At 35.1% G+C, this 19917-nt stretch overlaps 3 protein-coding genes and 1 pseudogene across 3 annotated transcripts; all 4 read left to right on the top strand.

The window, feature by feature from the left end:
- The first annotated feature begins 2270 nt into the window (after positions 1–2270).
- LOC137825953 (MLP-like protein 43) lies at positions 2271–3736 on the top strand. The gene is made up of 2 exons (XM_068631774.1): positions 2271–2590; positions 3302–3736. Exons 1-2 carry the CDS (start codon positions 2401–2403, stop codon positions 3589–3591), a joined length of 480 nt encoding a protein of 159 aa, XP_068487875.1. The 5' UTR covers positions 2271–2400; the 3' UTR covers positions 3592–3736.
- Positions 3737–4174: 438 nt separating this feature from the next.
- Positions 4175–7734, top strand: LOC137825961 (uncharacterized). Its single transcript, XM_068631784.1, has 2 exons — positions 4175–4311; positions 4515–7734. The coding sequence occupies exons 1-2, from the start codon at positions 4215–4217 to the stop codon at positions 6737–6739; spliced, it is 2322 nt and encodes a 773-aa protein (XP_068487885.1). The 5' UTR covers positions 4175–4214; the 3' UTR covers positions 6740–7734.
- Positions 7735–8864: 1130 nt separating this feature from the next.
- Positions 8865–9992, top strand: LOC137809431 (uncharacterized). Its single transcript, XM_068610545.1, has 2 exons — positions 8865–9422; positions 9807–9992. Exons 1-2 carry the CDS (start codon positions 8865–8867, stop codon positions 9990–9992), a joined length of 744 nt encoding a protein of 247 aa, XP_068466646.1.
- A 621-nt stretch (positions 9993–10613) lies between these two features.
- On the top strand, positions 10614–11745 carry LOC137825971 (uncharacterized; annotated as a pseudogene).
- The last annotated feature ends 8172 nt before the right edge of the window (positions 11746–19917 follow it).

Genomic DNA, 19917 nt, shown 5'->3' on the forward strand with positions numbered 1-19917 from the left:
TCATGCTTAGTCGACGCTTAGATTTGACAACTAATCCCCATGTAATTAGAACTCAATTTTGAATAATTTTTTTTATTATAATTTCTATACTTTTATTCTTTTGATCTGTTTTGTAAACATTTAATAATTTTATTGATATGGCAGTTCAAAACTCTTGTTTTATTAGCTTCTTTAGGAGTTTCGGACAATCCTATTCTTTTGTAGATATTATTTGGATTGGAAGTAAATATCCAACTAAGAAAAATCATCTCTAAGTTATAACTAGATTATGAGTTTGAATATCAGATTAATTGTTAGTAAAATGGTTGGAAATGCATTTGAATTTTGCTAATTGATTTTGGTATTTTTTTTATCAGTAGAAAAAAAAATAGAAATCACTTTAGGGGTGATCCAACTCTTATATAAACCACAAGAAACAAATGTCACATCCCAAAAGCTCAAACTCATAAAGAAACGAACACCTAACAACTAATCACAGAACACCAAGAGAAGCCACCTAAACTAGAAAATCCAAAGCAAACATCAAACAAAAGGGAAGCACTAGAGCTTAAAACCAGAAACTAATCGCCTTAAAACCAACAACACAAAGAAACAACAACCAAAGAACACCTAAACAATGAAACAAAAACCACCCCAAAAACAACAACCCACCAACCAATAACTAAACAAAAAACTAAATCAAATATAAACATATATAACTTGGGGGTCTTAACACCAATCTGAAAACGAGAAGCAAGCATTGGGAACTTTAGAAGTGACCCAAGACCAAGTCTTCAGTTGAACCAAAGAGAAAATTTCGGAGTAATCCACCACACCGCCTTTGAAAATGACCTTATTTCTATAGCACCAAATCTCCCTTACCACTGCAATCCACACACTTCCCAAAACTAAACTAACAAATTCAAATGCAATACAAATATTAAAATGTAGGAGATGTGAGTAAGAATCTTGGGGAGCAACCGACTCCAACCCTAACCACGCTAAGCAAAGATTCCAAACAAGCCAAGAAGATCGACACCCAAAAAACAAGTGGTTAGTAGACTCCTCTTTTATCCCACAAAAAATAGAATACTATCAACCACGACTCCGCGTCTAGCCAAATTAACTTTAGAAACGATCTTGTTTTCTATCTCCCTCTAAGTTGTAACGTGGGTCAAGGGTAAAGCCTTAATCCTCTAAAAAAATTTGAACATATGCGAGCTTTCCTCTTCAATCTCTTCCCTTAAAATACCATAAGTTGAATTAATCGAAAACTCAAGAGACTCACCAACTTGCCAAGTCCATCTGTTGTCAAAAGTCAAAATTGAGCTCGAACCTTGCACTACCTCTAGAAGTTGACACACCTGAAGCTTCTCCCACTCAAAGATGACCCTTCTCCAAATTAAATTCCACACCCAAACACTGTTAATCCAATCCCCACAAAGATTCAACGAAATATTTTTATCAACATTAACGGAGTAAAGCCTAAAAAATTTACTCTTCAAAGTAACATACTCACTCACTTGTCTTCCCAGAAAGAAATATCATTCTCGTTACCAACTTCCCACTTAAAGCAGTCTTCAAAACTACTACCCCACTCTTCCAACTTCCAAATCTCGTTCAAGTCCCTCCACCAGAGAGACTCACAGTTGTTCTTCCTAAGTTGTTTCAGAGATCTCCAACCTCCATACTTACACTCTAGAATCTCCTTCCATAAACCACCCTTAGTCGAACCCAACCGCCAAATCCATTTTTCCAGCAGGGTCGTGTTAAAGACCTTAATATAAAAAATACTTAGTCCTTTAACATCACAAGATTCACACACTTTTCCCCAAGAAACCCAAGCAATCTTTCTCCCATCAAAATCCCAACCTCAAAGGAAGTCCCTCTGAATATTAATTATATAAATATTAATCAAAACAAATAATACTCCTTGAATTCACTTTTAACACCTATAATCAGTTTAATAATTTTTTTATTTATGATCAACAAAAAAAGTTAAATGATATCCTTTGAAAAAAAAAAGGAAAAGTTAACATCCATGTATTGTCCTAATCCACGCATTTAAGAAATAAAATTTAATGAAAAATAATATCACACTTATGTGTCGTCTCAATCAACATTAACATTTTTAAATATAAAAATAATATTTTTATTTGCTTTCTTTTTTATTTCAGGTAAAGTATCTCTCCAACCCACGTTGTTCTTTTCAAACAAAACAAAATTTGATTCGATCTACGATCGAAAGAATACATTGTTTTATTTTATTTGAGGAAAAGCCCTAAAATCTCATAATTACTTTAGGTAGTTGGCTGTTGAAGATATTGGTAAGATGTTTCTCTATTTAACATGCTTTTCTCATGCATCTCCACCTTATCCCATTCCTTTACTTCTTCTTTTTTGTTTCTATAATTCTTGATAATGTCATCACTTGCTGGAAAAATCAGCACTGAAATTCCAGTTCATGGAGCTGCGGAAAAATGGTTCCACACCTACACAAACCAACTGCACCATATTCAACACGTAACTCATAAAATTCATGCAGCCAAACTCCATGAAGGTGACGATTGGCACGCCAATGATTCGGTCAAACACTGGACTATTATCGTCGGTAATTAAGTTTTTAATTATGTTTACAAAATCAAAATAAGTGAAAGTAGTACATTAATGATCAATTACATATTCTTTAAAGATGAAGTGATAGATCATTATGAAATTTTCTTCATGGTTCAGTAAAAGGTTTGGTCTTGAGTAATTTCTAAAATTCCTTCAGTTTGTTGTCATAGTTTGCATGTATTCGGTTAAATATAAGTGATTTATTTAGAGCGGTCAAACTTTGTTTGGTTTTTTAGTGGAGGTTTGTTTTTCTTATGCAGGTGGTTTTCTGTCTTTGGAAGTCTGTTTTCTAGTATTTGTTATAGTAGGAAGTTAATGACAAGTCTTTCGAGGATGTTGCTCGTTTCTCTGTGGTTTGAGTAACCTCTAAAGTTCCTTCAGTTTGTTTTTTCTTTTCTGACGGTTGTCTTGATCCCATGGTTTACATGTATTCGATTAAATATAAGTGATTTATTTAGATCGGTCAAACTTTGTTTGCTTTTTTAGTGGAGGTTTGTTTTCCTTATTTGTTTTGAGAGACAGGTGTTTTTTTATCTTTAGAGACCTGTTTTCTAGTATTTGTTATAGTAAGAAATTAATGACAAGTCTATCAAGAATGTTGCTCGTTTCTATACGATTTTGTATATGAGTTGGATCACTCGTAAAGTGATTCTTATTTATTTAATTTTTATTACTGATTAATGACTGGTTACTTGTGAAACAACAGACGGTAAGACAGTAAAATGCCATGAAACTATTGAATCCGTTGATGAGCAGAACAGAAGAATTGTGTTCAAGCTCTATGGTGAAGATATCGATGATAAATATAAGGTGTTTAACCTAATCTTTGAAGCCATTGAGAAGGATGGTGGCAGTGCTGCAGTTAAATGGAGTGTTGAATATGAGAAGGTGAGTGAGGAAGTTCATGCTCCATATGGCTACTTGGAATTCTGTGACCATTGCATCAGAGATGTTGATGCTCATCTTGCCGAGGCTCAAGAAAATGCCAACAAATAAGAATGTTTGGCCAATGATGTGTGTAGTAACTGTGAAGTTTGATGTGGAGAATAAGTTTTTTTACTTTGTTTATTGATTTCAATAATTCAAGATGCAAGTGGGTGATATGTTAAATAAGTTTTAGAATACAAGGATATCTTTGTGATGTGTTTTTGTCATCATACAATTTTGTCGGTGTATCACTACATTAAAATTAATAAATTTAAAATAATTTTAGAAAAAAATAATAGTTAGATATTCATTAAATTATATATTATTTTATAAGATATTTAGAGTAGTTTCATAAATAATTTCTAAATTAATATTTAATTATCAGTATTTTAATTATTAATTTATTTATATTCTAAAGTTTGTAGTTAAAACTATGATAGATAATTAGATATCAATTTAAAAATTATTTATGAATAATAGAAACTGTTTTAGATACTAATAATTTTTTTAATTTTAAAATAATAGTTAATTTAGTCAATATAACTATTAATTGTTTTTATTTCTTAGATTAGTTTCTATTTAATGATTTTATTATAGTGTATGATTAATGAGATAACTAACAATCTTCTAAATATTTTCTTATCTATATATATCTATATATATATAATAATCAAGAAGTTCCAATCAAATAGATGGAAATGCAATCAAACATAACAATGAGAATTTGCCAGCCAAATTTAGAAACAAAGGAGACCCCAGAATCACACTCCCTGCTTGTTCACCTTCCTGGTTTGTGTGGCTAATTACCTCATCATCCACCAAAACCATGTTCTTGTTTTTCCTTTTCTTTTATTCCCTTTCAAACCTTCAATCATATTACAAATATATATACATGCGTGCTTGATAAAGTTTATTCGTAAAAAATAAATTATTTTAAAATCATTATTTTTCTTTCCCTTGAGGTGCTTCTTGATTTCTTGGCTTTGGTGCAGGTTATGCAGAAGATGATATAGGTGCTCAATTTGAGTATGATTATAGAAGAGTTAGAGTTTTTGATGGGCGATCACTTGGAGATAACAAATCAATCCGCTTCAACATTGTATATACAGTAGATGATCCTATCCTACTTAGCATGAAGGTAAGCTTCTTCTTCTCCAACTTTCCTCATGACTATGATGAGAGGGACATGTGGAAGATTTTTCAGAGATGGGGGAGGATAAAAGATATCTTTATCTCAAGGAGGTTAAACATCAAGAGACAAAGGTTTGAATTTGTGAGGTTCCATGAGGTGGTAGAGGAAGATGAGCTGGAAAGAAGGTTGAATGCCATTTGGATTGGGACTTGGAAGCTGAGGGTTAATAAATCAAAGTATAGGAAGGTAACAGGGACAACTAAAGAGCGGAACGAAGACCTGAACGGTTTGAAAGCACCACAGCAGAGGCAGGAACGAACGGTATCTCACCGGGCTCACACTCATCCACCGACTGGGTTCAACAACACCCGCACTTATGCACAGGTAGTGACCATGGACCGTCGACAACCGTTCCTTCAGGCGGGGCTGATGGGGAACGAGAAGGCAAAAGGGCACACGGAACTGAACATGGCTCATATCAATGTGGAGAAGGAGGATGTTGAATGGTTGAGGAACAATTTTGATGGAAAACTGTCTGACGCAGGGATGGTGCAGGTGGTAAAGGAGAGTTTCATCATGGAAGGTGTCGACTTCATCCGAGTGAGATATCTAGGAGGCCAGTATGTGCTCTTGTCAGGGGAATCGGACGGGATAATCCAGAAGACGCTCAAAGATAACAAGGAGATGATGGGAGCTCTTTTCGAGTCGATTGTTCCGTGGGAGGAGAGTTTTGCAGTGGATGAAAAGGTGGTGTGGGTTAGATGCAGAGGACTACCTCTTAGCATGTGGAACAGAGGATGCTTTGAACGTGTTGCTGCTCATGTAGGATCCTTGGTGGAGGTAGACGAAGCTATGTCGGAATTTGAAGATTTGGAGTTTGCAAGGCTAAGAGTAAGGGCACCGGTGGGACGAGCCATTCGCATGGCGATGGATATGAAGATCAACGACATTCTCTGCCAGATTGTTTTGGAAGAAGAAATCCCTTTGTTCAACACATGTGGGTGTTGCTCGCATGGCAGAGGGGGAGAGGCAAGAGGAGGCGATTCAGACGAGGGGTCGGAGGAGAAGTTCGGCGAGGAGTTGCTTGAATCGGAGGGTTCCGACGCTGATGTTCAGCAATATGAGAGGAGGAAAGGCGACGAAGAATGCTCAGTGAAATTCCCAGTGGAGGACGCGGTGGGGGAAGAGGGTGGTGCCAGTACAGGTAGCCCTAGTAAGGTCTTGGGGTCTAGGACTGAGAGTAGGTTGCCATTTTTGGAGGAGCACGTAGGCTGCTCGTGGAAAGCGAGTGCAGACAGGGCTCATTCTAAGCATGCGCCAGTGCAGAAGGAGGATGGGACATCTAAGGGGTTGTCAACGGCTAGTAGGAGTGGAAACGTGTTTGACCTAATTGTTAATGGGCCAGCTAAGGCCCAACTACACGAAGGGAGTGAGTTTAGCATCTTTGTGGGTTTGGGCTCGAAACAAATGGAAGTTGAGCAGACAGGAGGGGTGCCGATAGCAAGGAACGCAAAGTCTGGGGTTGACGGCGCGGTGGAGGACTGGGCTAGCGATGCATACGACGAGAAGAGTGACGACAACCCTAGGGATGGTATTAACAGGTCTTTGTCCAGGGTAGAGGCAAGTGGGGAAGATGTCGTTGGCGAAGTGACGATCACGGAGGAAGACGACGGCAGGGGGTCGTATACGCCGAAGATGAGGCGCCCTGAACGACTAAGCGAGCCATCTCAGATCAGCTCACCCATTCAGGCGTATCACATCCGCACCAGGGCTAGAGCGAAGGCGATTGCAACATGCGCAAGGAGTGGAGATGCGACGACGATGGCAAAGAAGGTTGATGACAAAACGAAGATGGTGAAGGTGAGCGGGGGTCGCAAATCTGACACCATTAATGAAGGGAGAGTGCGTCTCAGTTCGGTAGGCGGAAGGAGAGGCACGTTGGAGGACAATTTTTTCAAGCGGATGTTGTGTCCAGTCGGCAGGATACTAGGGTCGTTTCTCAAAGCCTTAGTAACTTGTCAGATGGTGCTGTTAGGAATTGCAACAGGCTGTATTGGATCAACAATGAGTACTCGGAAGCGGTGAGAATCTGGACCATCGGAAAGGAATTGGGTTTCACCTTCTCGGGTGAGGAAGAAGTGGTGGTAGGCCGTATTCAAGCTATGGAGATTCGGGATAAGGCAGGAGTCAAGAAGGAAAGTGTAAGCAGAGTGGAGAACAGTGTATCTGATGATGAAGGTAATTAGTATGAACATAAGGGGAGTGGGGGGTCCTCACAAAAGGAAGTATCTGAGGGAGTTGATCCATAAAGAATAGGCGGGTATGGTGTGTCTACAGGAGATTAAATGCAAGGATTTGGGGTCTCATGAGATTTTCAATATGTGGGGTTCAAATGAGATTGAGTGGGTTGTGAACGGGAATGTGAATAATGCTGGATGAGTAATTACGATGTGGAGGAAAAGTTGCTTTCATCTTAGTATTGTATTTAATGCGAGTAACTATAGCATCGTCGAAGGGGAATGGAGGTTAGAAGACCCGATACAGACATTGGTGGTCAACATCTACAACACCGGTTCAGTGTTAGAGAAAAAGGCTATACGGGGGGAGGTTCGGGAGAAGAGACCGATGATTAATACAAAGGTGTGTTGCGTGGTAGGGGATTTTAATTCCATCAGGTGCCCAGGCGATAGGAGGAATGTGGGTTGTGACATCGATCACAGTAGCGAGATTAGAAGGTTTAATGCGTTTATTGAAAGCTCTGAATTGGTAGACTTACCAATGTTGGGTAGAAAGTTTACATGGTACAAACCCAACGGATTGATGAAGAGCAGAATCGATCGGTTCTTAGTGTCGAGGGAGTGGTTGGATAGGTGGTCGGACAGCAAATACCAGGTGTTAGACAGGGCGGTGTCGGATCATTGTGCGCTGGTATTAGATACGGTCATCGTGGACTGGGGGCTGAAACCGTTTCGCTGTTTAGATGTTTGGCACAAAGATAGCAGGTTCAGGAAGTTTGTTCGTAACAGATGGCTCAGTTATGAAATCCAAGGTGGAGGCTTATTTGTGTTCAAAGAAAAGTTGAAGAGTGGAACAGGGAGGTTTTTGGCAATGTCTTTCAGCAGGGGGATGAGATCCAAAAAAGGATACATGAGTTGGATGCAAAAGATGACGAGAGTAAGTTGGATGAGGTGGGTAGGGAAGAGAGGAATGGTTGTTAGCAGAGCTGAGAAGTAATAATCTTAGTCAAGAGGCCATTTATCAGCAGAAGGCTCGCATCAAATGGCTGAAGTAGGGGGATTTGAGCACAAAGTACTTCCACTCGACCATAAAATGGAGAAGAGCAAGGAATGGGTTCAACGGGGTGAGAGACAATGGTGTGTGGTATGAAAATCAGGGTGTGGTGAAGGACAAGGTCGGAATGTATTTCAAAGAGAGGTTCTCTGGCGATGATCGTTTGAGCGTCAAGCTAGATAATGCAAGTTTTAAAAGGATCATTGAAGAAGACAATACCTGGTTGGTAGGAAGGATTTCTAATGAGGAGGTAAAGGAGGCGGTGTGGTGCTGTGGCAGTGATAAAATCCCGGGACCACCTGACGGATTCAATTTTGGCTTTATCAAGTTATGTTGGGAGGAGATGAAGGCAGACATCATTAGGGCAGTGCATAATTTTTGAGGAAGAAGGGAGATGGCCAAGGGGGACGAATGCCTCTTTTATATCGTTAATCCCTAAAGTTGAAAATCCCCAATGCTTGAACGAGTTCAGGCCGATATCTTTGGTCTGGTGCATGTACAAAATTGTGGCAAAGATTCTGTCAAGCAGGTTGAAGAAAGTTTTGCACAAGGTCATCGATGTGAGGCAGTCGGCGTTCTTGGAAGGTAGGGGGATTGTGGATAGTGTCTTAGTAGCAAATGAAGTGTTGGAGAATTTCAAGAGGAGAAAGAGCAGTTGTATTTTCTTTAAGGTTGACTATGAGAAGGCATACGACTCAATTGATTGGAGGTTCTTGTTCTATATGCTGGAGAGATTAGGCTTCTGTGGAAGATGGGTCGGCTGGATTAGAGCGTGCCTTGAGTCCTCATCAGTGTCTGTGCTTGTGAATGGGAGTCCGACTCAGGAGTTTAAGCCCAGGAAGGAGGTGAGGCCAAAGGAGACCCGCTGGCACCTTTTCTGTTTCTCATTGTGGCAGAAGGTCTAGCCGGAGTGGTAAGGATGGCGGTCAATAAGGATTTATTAGAAAGCGTGCAGATCGGAGGTAGGCTCACCAAGGTTAATATGCTTCAGTTTGCGGATGACACGCTTTTTCTATGTAAAGCGAGTGCTCACAGTGTGTTTGTCATCAAGGCCATTCTTATATGTTTTGAGTTAGCGTCCGGGTTGAAGGTTAATTTCCAGAAGAGCAGTGTTGGAAGGATAGGGTGCAATAACCTCTTGTTACAGAGGTTCGCGACGGTCTTGAATTGCGCCACGATGAAGACTCCGTTTAAATATCTGGGCATGCTTGTAGGAGGAAATCACAGAAGAAGTAAGTTTTGGGAAGAGGTGGTGAAAAGAGTGAGGAGGAGACTAGGCAAATGGAAGGGCAAGTTTATCTCGATGGCTGGGAGACTTTGCTTGATTAAGTCGGTGTTATCTGCTTTGTCTTTATTCTATATGTCTCTTTATAAAATGCCGGTAACGGTGGCGAATGAAATTGTTAGATTGCAGAGGAATTTCTTGTGGGGCTGGGGGCCAGAAGGCAGGAGAATTGTGTGGGCCTCGTGGGATAAGGTGTGTGCGCCAAAAGAAGAGGGGGGGCTTGGTATGATCGACATAAGGCGCTTCAATATTGCATTGCTAGGAAAATGGATTTGGCGCCTAGGCTCAGAGAGGTAGGGTTTGTGGAAAGAGGTGGTGCATTCAAAATATGGAGGTTGGAGGAACTTACAAAGGCAAAGAAAGAACCGGTTGGATTCTCTTTGGTGGAGGGATTTGAAGGATGTTTGGGTTCTAGACATTTGGAAAGATAATTTTGAGGCCAACATCTTGTGGGAGGTTGGGAATGGGAGGGAGATTAGGTTCTGGGAAGATAGTTGGGCAGGCAGTGTAGCCTTAAAAGAGTTATTCCCGAGGCTTCATTCCCCATGTACGAACAAGGATTCTTTGCTATGGCAGGTTAGGGAGTGGTCTGAAAGCTTGGGGTGGGTATGGAAGATCAAATGGAGAAGAAACTTGTTTGAATGGGAACTGAGTCTGGAGCGTCAGCTGATGCATATTCTGAGATATCATATGGGGAGGGCAGACAAGGAGGATAGGTGGGAATGGAATGATAGAAGGACAGAGAGGTTCACGATTAAATAAGCATACAGCATACTCAGGGACGTATATCAGGGGGAGGAGAGAGAGGTATATCTGGGTTTTTGGAGGCTAAAGGCGCAACCTTCTGCTCATCTCTTGGCGTGGAGGGTATTGGAAGACAAAATAGCAACCAAAGCCAACCTGGCAAGGAGGGGGGTAGGGCTAATCACCAATATTTGCAGCTTGTGCGGGGAGGAGGAGAAAATTACATCCCGCTTGTTCTGTACATGTAGGGTGGCTTGGCTTGTGTGGGAAAAGTGCCATGAGTGGGTGGGGATGACCTCTGTGAGTCAAAGGGACCCAAAGAACCACTTTTTAAGCTTCCGGATGAATGGGGTCACGGAAAGCGTGAATCAGGTTTGGGGGGGTGTGTGGATAGTTGTGGTAGGGGAACTGTGGAATCATAGGAATAGGAAGGTGTTTAGAAGTGGCAGGGTAGACCATATTGAAATTTATGCAAAGTCGCAGGTAAAGGTGTGGTCATGGGTAGTGTGTAAAGCGCAAGGCACTTGTTTTTCTTTCTCCGATTGGTGCCTTAAGCCAATGATCTGTATGAGGTCTGTTATATTTCCTAGGAACTCCTCCTCTTGAGAGGAGCAACTGGTTTGTGTGTGTAAGGTAGGTTTTTGTATACGGGTTGAGATATTCCTGAAATATCTCTTTTTATTCATTCTTTTTTTGCCGATAAAAAAAAAACATTGTATATACAGTTCCTATGAATTGTGATGTGAACAAGCTAAAAGGTATGTTCCAAGGAGAAATTTACAGTATCATAATGCCAAAGGTAACCATATCAAGTGAGAATGGTGAAATGGAAACTTGTGAGGAACCAAAATCAATAATTGAGAGTCAAATACAAGCTAATGAGGCTTTAACCTCACCAAAAGCTACAAGTGATTCTGTGCCTCAAAAGGGTGAAGAAGGAATTTCACAAAATGCCAAGAATCAAAGAGAAGTAAATTTTGAAAGTAGTGAAAGGAAAAGGGTTAATGGGAAAGAAAGGAAGAATGCTTTTGCATCAGGAAAATCACCTCAAAAAGGAAAAAAGGAAGGTGTCATGGATGAGACTATTGGATGTAAAATTGGTGACAGAAAGGGCAAAGAAAAAGTGGAAATGAATGGTAAACTTGGTGATATTGGATCATCAAAAAGGATTGGGATAAATGAGGTGGTTGCTTCTGCTTCATAAGCAGTGACAAGTTTGTTGAAAGGATTCAATGGAGATGAGCATGTGCTACTGTATACTAGTGCAACGGTTCTGGTGTTGGGACTAGGTGTTTATGCTTCTTACAAAAAGCTTCATTCTCTAGCTACATCAACATTATCAGCTCTGGCTCATATTCCTTTTCCCATTCAAACAAACTTCTCCTCCATCGTATCTTCCAAGTCCACTCGCGATTGTCATCCCACTCCCCTCCTTGCCTTAGCTTGGCTTCCTTGCGATAACATATTGAAAAAAGTCTCAGAAACTTATCTTTAAGTATTTCATTCCCTACCCAAATATCCTCCCACAGACTAATCTCCCTCCCATTCCCAACCTCCTAGATGTTAGCATTAAACTCAAAGTCGTCAGCCATCATTAGTTTTATTTTAGCATTTGAATAGCCAATAATTATTATCTTTAATTCTAGTTTTGAATGTCATTTATACTATGATTTAAATGTAAATTATAGTATAGGTTTTATGAGAGAGAAGGTAGAATTTGAGAAGTCTATTGTAAGACTATTTAGAGAGATTGTATTCTTATTTGAAAAGTAGCAGTAAAATAAAATGTATATTCTCTGTTCACAAATATCTTGCTTTGTTTTATTCCCTCAACACCAACAATTGGTATCGGAGCTATTTTCTTGAGGGATCTGAGGTTAGTAAAGTGCACCAATGGAAGGAGGATCAAATTTTTCAGCAATGGCACCACCTGTCTTTGATGGAGACAATTATCAAATGTGGGTTGTTCGTATGGAGACCTACCTAGAAGCATTGGATTTATGGGAAGCTGTAGAAGAGGACTATGAAAGTCAGTCCCTTCCAGAAAACCCTACGGTGGCACAAATAAAATCACAAAAGGAAAAAAAGCTGAAGAGATCAAAGGCAAAAGCATGTCTATTTGCAGCTGTATCTCCTATGGTATTCACAAGGATAATGTCATTGAAGTCAGCAAAAGAAATCTGGGATTACCTCAAGGCAGAATATGAAGGTGATGAGAGGATTCGTGGAATGCAAGCCTTGAATCTAATCAGAGAGTTTGAATTACAGAAAATGAAGGAGTCAGAATCTGTAAAAGAGTACTCGAACAGACTTCTAAGCATTGCCAACAAAGTGAGGTTGCTTGGATCTGTGTTAAAAGATTCAAGAATTGTGAAAAAGCTGCTTGTAACAGTTCTAGAGAGGTTTGAAGCCACCATAACAACCCTAGAGAACACAAAGGACCTATCAAATATTTCTCTTGAAGAGCTCTTAAATGCTTTACAAGCACAAGAACAAAGGAGAGCCATGAGACAAGATGGAGCAGTAGAAGGAGCCTTACTAGTCAAACATGAAGGTGGCTGGAGAAACAAAGGTAGAAATTATCCTCCTTGTAAGCATTGTAACAAGTTAGGTCATCCACCGTTTAAGTGTTGGAGAAGACCTGATGCTAAGTGCAATAAGTGCAATCAACTTGGGCATGAAGCAATCCTTTGTAGAAACCAAAGTGAGCAACAAGATGTAGATGCTCAAATTGCAAATGAGGAGGAGGATGTACTTTTCGTTGCAACTGGTCTTTACAACAATATTTCAAGTGCATTTTGGCTAATTGACAGTGGTTGCACCAACCACATGACACATGACAAGGAACTCTTCAAGGAATTGAGAACTACTGATATTAAAAAGGTGAGGATTGAAAATGGTGAACACCTTGCAGTAAAAGGAAAAGGCACAATAGCTATCACAAGCTATAAAGGTATAAAAATCATTACAGATGTTCTTTTTGTGCTAGAGATTGATCAAAATATTTTGAGTGTTGGTCAATTATTGGAAAAAAGGCTATAAAGTGATGTTTGAAAATAAACATTGCTTAATCAAAGATGTTGATGGCAGAGATTTGTTTAAAGTTGAAATGAAGGAAAAAAGTTTTGCTCTCAATCCAATGGAGGAGGAGCACATGGCCTTTAAGTCCAAAGAAAGTGTCACAGAAATCTATGTACCTGACTTGAAGAGTAATATTCTCAGTATGGGACAATTATTGGAGAGTGTTGAAGCAAAATTTGATAACCTGAAAAAAAAGGTTTACAAAATTGGAAGAAAAATATGTTGATATGGAGAAAGACAAGGAAAGTAGAGTCAATCAAGTTGAAGAACTCCATTTGTTGCTTTTGGCACAAAAAGGTGAATGAATTACAATTCAAATTAAAAGCCCCTTTTGGTTCATGTGTTTTGCTTGAAAATAGTGGTTTTAATTTAAGAGAATACCATAAATGGAATGGTGTTGAGACATCATCTGAAAGGGAAATATGGTATAATCATTATCTTTAAAGCTCATTGAAGTCAAAAGTCTTTCTTAAATCCTTTTAAATCAAAGGGTGAAAGTGGAGAAGATTTTGTTTGGAAAATTAAAAGTAATTCAATTCAAAATTCTGCACGGATTGGTGCAATGAAGAAAATTGAAGTTGCTTCTAATCAAGGACAGTATGGTGACTACTGGAAAAATATAATATTGGAGGCAGTTGGGGTAAGGAAAAATATGAAATTGGAAGTGTGAGCGATAACAATCTGAATGAATAATATGAAAGGTTTGAGTTTAAGGGGGAATTTGTTAGCATTAAACTCAAAGTCGTCAGCCGTCATTAGTTTTATTTTAGCATTTGAATAGCCAATAATTATTATCTTTAATTCTAGTTTTGAATGTCATTTATACTATGATTTAAATGTAAATTATAGTATAGGTTTTATGAGAGAGAAGGTAGAATTTGAGAAGTCTATTGTAAGACTATTTAGAGAGATTGTATTCTTATTTGAAAAGTAGCAGTGAAATAAAATTTATATTCTCTGTTCACAAATATCTTGTTTTGTTTTATTTCCTCAACACCAACACTAGATAACATTGTCCACAAAATTTCCTTTCCACCCCTCAAAGTTATCGCCTTCAAATCCTTTCACCATAAAGAATCCAACCTACTACTCCTTTCAGCCCTTACATTTCTCCAACCACCATACTTGGAAACCATCACATCTTTCCACAACCCATTTTCAGCATTGCACAAACGCCAGATCCACTTCCTTAAAAGCGTCATGTTAAACTTTCTCAAATATCTCTATTAATTTAATTTCATTTTTTGTTGATAAAAAAAATTAAAATTATCCTTCCAATAATAAAGTTCAAAATAAAACATTATATTTTAAATTATAAAATTTGGAAGTAAAAAATATATTTTAAATTATTTTATAATTTAAAATATATTTTATATTTTTAATTATAAAATTAGAAAAATATTTTTTAAATTAAAAAATATCTTTCAAAATCTATCCTAATATAATTTTTATTATAAATTACATAATTTAAAAAAAAAAACATCTTTTTTTACTTCAAAAATACTTTTTAAATTCTATAATTTGAAAATTAGTGTTATATAACAAAATTTACTATTCATAAAGGTATTTTCTAAATTTGGTAATATCTTTCGAATTTTACAATTCAAAATATATTTATATTATGAATTATAGAGTTCATATGATATTTTTAAATCAAGAAAATAATCTATAAATCATAATATATTAAGAGTTAATTATACTTTTTTTAGAAAAAAAATATAAATATAAATAAAAGTTCAGAATCTGGAAAATAATTTATAATTCAGAATATACTAGAATTTTTTTAAAAAATATAAATGGAAGTGTTGCAAGAAAACGCCTTGCCAAATATATTTATAATGTTTATGTATGTACTACAAACTCTGAATTTTGATATGGAGAATAAGCATTTTTAGTTTGATGTGGGTATTGTGCTAATTAAGGTGTTGAATAAAAGGATAACTTTGATTTTTTTTTTATATATTTAATTTAGGATTTAAGTTCGTGATCTTCACATAACCACCAATACTCTTATAAATATTTTCTTAATTACAATATATTGAATCATATTATTCCTTAAAAAAAAATTAAATTGTCAATTTGATAGATAATTAAAATTAATTCTAAATTTATATTTCTTTCTAAATCTTATCATTGCCATTTATACGATTTTTTATCTTTTAATTGTATGTTATATACCTCTTTAGTTAATGATATTTATACTAAAAATAATTAATGCCAGAGATGTTATAGATTGAATTTTATAAAATTAAACAAGTATCACTTCTAATTTTAGGCTCATATAAATAAAATCAGAAAGAGTATTAATTATATGGCCCTTGATAGTTATGGTTTTATATTGTTTCATTTATTGTGATAAATTGATAAATCTTGGATATGACCCTCATGTTAACTGTTCTTATAAATTATTTAACCATGTGGTAATCAGTGATGATTCCACTTGATATATATATATATATATATATATATATATATATATATATATATATATATATATATATATGACTCTTATGTTAACTGTTCTTATAAATTATTTAATTGTGTCGAAGTCATTGATATTTTTTTCATAAAATATAAAAATTAATTTTAGAAACTAAAATAATTAATTATTATACTAATCAAACTAAAGATTATTTTATAAATTAAAAAATTATTGGTATTTAAAGAATTCTTTTTTATTAATAAAAATTATAAAAAGAAAATTAATTTAGTATTTAATCATTAATTATCAAAATTTTACCTACTAACTACTTTATATTTTAAATTAATTTGTATTAATTCTTTAAAAAATAATTTAAAATTAAAAATATTAATAACAAAATCTTGATAATAAAATTAGATATTAAATTAAAAATTATTTTATAAATTTTATTAATAAATAAATCACTTTAAATTATAATTTTTTAATCTATTAAATAGTATTTAATTTATTTAATATAGTGATTAATTATTTTTTATCTTTAAATTTATTTTTATTTAATAATTTTTTTATAATGATAGTAATAGTTTTGTAGGGTTTTATTTATTGTGATAAATTTATATATATCTTCAATGAAAGTATGGAGAATGTGAGTGCTCTTATGTGGTACTGTTTAAGGAAAATTAAATTATGGATTAGGTGCCTTAAAATTGTATGTTAATGAAATTATAAAACATATCTGTAATAGATTTCTTTAAAATTCTGTGGTGAATTCTTAAATTAGTTTAATCAAAGTCATCAGTTTGTGATTTAACAATAGAATAAATATGTTATTGTCGACAATAATAATTCTTTTAATAATATAAATTCATTTGTCATATATCAAACTCAAACACGTTTCTTAAAATTATATGTTTACGTATTTAACACGTACCAAATATTGACACTGACATGTTTAGGTAAAATATTTAATTAAAAAATATCTTTTTGAAAATAAAATAATTTTCTAAAAAAATCAAACTTATTATATAAGTTTCTATTATAATTATAAAAAAATAAACAACTTCTTTATATAATCAGAAATATACTTTTATTTAATTTTTCATTACTTTTTTAATAATATATCTTTTTTAAAGTTATAAATTTCAAGTGTTTTTTATAATAATAATAATCAAGGAAAATAAATTATTTAAATGAATTATATTTTCTTTTTTACTTTTGAATTTTAAATATATAAACTATATTTACCATTCATTTTGTACATCACTATGCCACCTTTATCTGTGTTTCAACCCTCTAATCAAACTCATTAGAATCTCAATAACTTTCTCTATAAGCGTGATAACTTTCTGCTTTCATAAGTTTGAAAAAACACTTCATTTTCCTTCAGATCCTGGATTCGTGCAAGGTATTTGAAATTTGCGTAAAGAATTTGAAACAATAAAGAATATTAGATTTAGCAAACTGACGTAGGGATTACAGATTCAATGAAATGAGTTACAGATTAAAGAATAATTTCAAAGACTTTTAAAATGAAAGAAATTTATAATTTTTGGATGTTTCTCATCAATCAATAACCTTTACATCCTAACACGTTTTCTTAAATAAAAGTAAATAATAAAATAATAGAATATGGCATTAGTTTTTTTTAATAGAAAAAATAAATAAATATAAATCATTCACTACAACGAAATCATGAAATAGAAACTAATTTTTAGAGAACAAAATAATTACTTACAGTAGAAACTAAAATAGAGATCATTTTAGAAACTAAAAAAAAAATTGGTTTCTAAATTAGTTTCTATTATTTTTTATTATTGTTAAATAGTTTTTAAATTGGTATCTAATTAGCAACGAAGGTTTTAACTACCAATTATTTAGTTTATAAATTTGGTAGCAAAAACCTTGGTTGCTAATTAGATACTAATTTAGAAACTATTTAACAATAATAGAAACTAATTTAGAAACCAAATTTCTTTTTAGTTTCTAAAATGGTCTCTAATTTAGTTACTATTGCAACTAATTATTTTGGTTTTTACAAATTGGTTTCTATTTCATGATTTTCTTGTAGTGATTTCAAGATTTCAAGAATAGTTCAACCATATTATAATCAAATCGAAAAGAATCAGTCACTCTGCTCAACCAAATTTAAGCTATTAAACAGATAAACATAATAATATCACACAAACGTGCTACTCAAACTAAAAGTTTATAAAGTCAAGATTTTTTAATCATAAACAAACACGTCAACAGGTCTAGACACCAATCTTGTTAGAAAATATGGCTTTAAACTAGAGGGGGGTTAATTGTTTAAAGAGGGTTTTCTCAAGCTTTTCAAAACTAGAATGAATTTCTCTCAGGAACCAATTGATTCAGCAATTCAGTTAGCCAAAACAGCAAGCAAAAGCTATAGTACCAGAAAAACAATTGGTTGTTTCGTACAAACAATCAGTTGTTTATACCAGCAAACAACAAATAAACTGAATTTAAAGAGTTAGAGATAGAGAGATTGTACACAGTTGTTTATACTGGTTCACCCCAAACCAGAGCTACATCCAGTCTCCTCAGAAACCCTGAGGATATCCACTAAGCAATCACCACTTGATCACTTACACAACAACCAAGAGAATGACCTTGAACACCTCAAGAAACACATTTTCCTTGGCCAACACTAAGATTGATGATCTTGAACACCTCAAGAACACACAACCAATCTCAGCAAACACAGAAAACGAATTGTTCAACAGAGTACAAGGATTACACTTGTTACAAAAGATAATCTGAAATCAATACAAGCAGAATCCTATTCCAACACTTTGATCAATCACAAACTCTTAGCAATCTCAGCACTTTGAAAAACTCTTAGAAAAACTTTGTCAAAGATTCTTAATTGTCAAATCTGTTTTTCTGAATATATTCAAAGATGTATTTTGTTACAAATCTTAACAAACTCTTAAATTGCATTAAAAGATTGGTCAAAGCATTTAATGACTAGAGCGTAAGCAGTTAAAACATTTAAAGCTCAGTCAAAGAGAAAACAGTTTTTCTGTTATGGTCCCAAAACAAACAATCGGTTGTTTCCTCGAATCAATCGGTTGTTTTGGTACTTAACAGTTCAACCATTCAAAACAGTTTTCAATCTTTTTCTCAAAACACCTAAGTATAAACAATCGGTTGTTTCGACAAAACAATCGGTTGTTTTTACTTAGTTTGAAATCATTTTGTTTTCACAAAGATTGAGAATGCTAATGCTTTAGATTTAATCACAGGGTGGATTACAACATATAAACTACCCCAGAACAAAGCTTAAATCAGCACAGCAACATCAAGCAAAGCAGAGGCTTCAACATCCTTCAAAGGATTTGGATTCTTCAAAGCTTGAACACCACTTGGTTCAACAATCTCCCCCTATTTGATGAAGACAAATCCCTAATGCTTGTGTTGTACCTGATTAAATATGAAGCAGTTCCTGCAATAGAACTTTGAGCAAAACATTGAACTTCTGATATTTTGTTAGCATACAGATAAACAGTTAAAGTTCAAAACACCTAATATCAGAAACATATTACATAACTCAAACTGTTTTATCAACTGAAAACAGAAACTTAAAACACAGCATATATCTCCCCTTATTTGTCTTCACAAATAGACAAAGATAAGAGATAAAACAAGATATTGTTTTCATTACATCAGAATTAAAACAGCAACAGTAAAAGGAAGGAATTTTAAAAAAACCAGAAAATATCAGCCAAAAACAATCGATTGGTTATCGAAACAATCGGTTGTTTTTCCTTCATTCTTCTTCATCAGCAAACTGAAGATCAAAGATTTGATTCTGAACAGCTTCAATCTGGTCATCCAGAGTCATAAACCTTGCATCCATGTTGTCAAACCTGGTGTCAATCCTTTGGAAATTACTAACACAGAGATCATGGAGGCTCCTTTGATTTTCAGCAAAGCTATCAAGCCTATTCATCATGAGTCTTTCAAAAGACGACATGGTTTGCATTCCATCTTCCTGATCTCTAGCACCAGCATCTTGATAATCTTCAGGTTGATCTTCATTTTGAACATCCATATCAGCAGGTTCATCTTGTTCAAGATTAGCAGCACCACTAGATGAGGCACCATGATCACCATCCTTGCTTATCCATTTTCCACCTACTTTTGTAAAACCCATCTTGCTTAGTGATCCATTGTTAACTTGACCAGCTCAGAAGTTTCATCTTCAAGATTAACTTCAAAATAGAGTAGAAATTTAGATATCAAAACAGCATATGGATAATTATAATCACCTAACCTCATGGCTTTTTGCATGTGTTCTTTGATTATATGAATCCAATTGATCTTGATTTTCTTGGTGATGCAGAAGATATAAACCAGATCTTCTTCAATTAGCACAGAATGATTACTCCCCCTTGGAATTAGAATCCAAGTTATAAT

The sequence above is a fragment of the Phaseolus vulgaris genome, chromosome 11 (genome assembly GCF_000499845.2).
Source record: "Phaseolus vulgaris cultivar G19833 chromosome 11, P. vulgaris v2.0, whole genome shotgun sequence".
In the NCBI taxonomy this organism is placed as follows: Eukaryota; Viridiplantae; Streptophyta; class Magnoliopsida; order Fabales; family Fabaceae; genus Phaseolus; species Phaseolus vulgaris.

What these genes read in the sequence shown, in the direction of transcription:
- LOC137825961 (XM_068631784.1), top strand. Translation starts at nt 4,215, where the DNA reads ATGGAAATGCAATCAAACATAACAATGAGAATTTGCCAGCCAAATTTA. An exon ending in CCTGCTTGTTCACCTTCCTG is followed by an intron (nt 4,312 to 4,514) that starts GTTTGTGTGGCT and finishes GCTTTGGTGCAG; the next exon opens with GTTATGCAGAAGATGATATA.
- LOC137809431 (XM_068610545.1), top strand. Translation starts at nt 8,865, where the DNA reads ATGGCGGTCAATAAGGATTTATTAGAAAGCGTGCAGATCGGAGGTAGG. An exon ending in TGTGGGCCTCGTGGGATAAG is followed by an intron (nt 9,423 to 9,806) that starts GTGTGTGCGCCA and finishes TTGCTATGGCAG; the next exon opens with GTTAGGGAGTGGTCTGAAAG.
- LOC137825953 (XM_068631774.1), top strand. Translation starts at nt 2,401, where the DNA reads ATGTCATCACTTGCTGGAAAAATCAGCACTGAAATTCCAGTTCATGGA. An exon ending in ACACTGGACTATTATCGTCG is followed by an intron (nt 2,591 to 3,301) that starts GTAATTAAGTTT and finishes GTGAAACAACAG; the next exon opens with ACGGTAAGACAGTAAAATGC.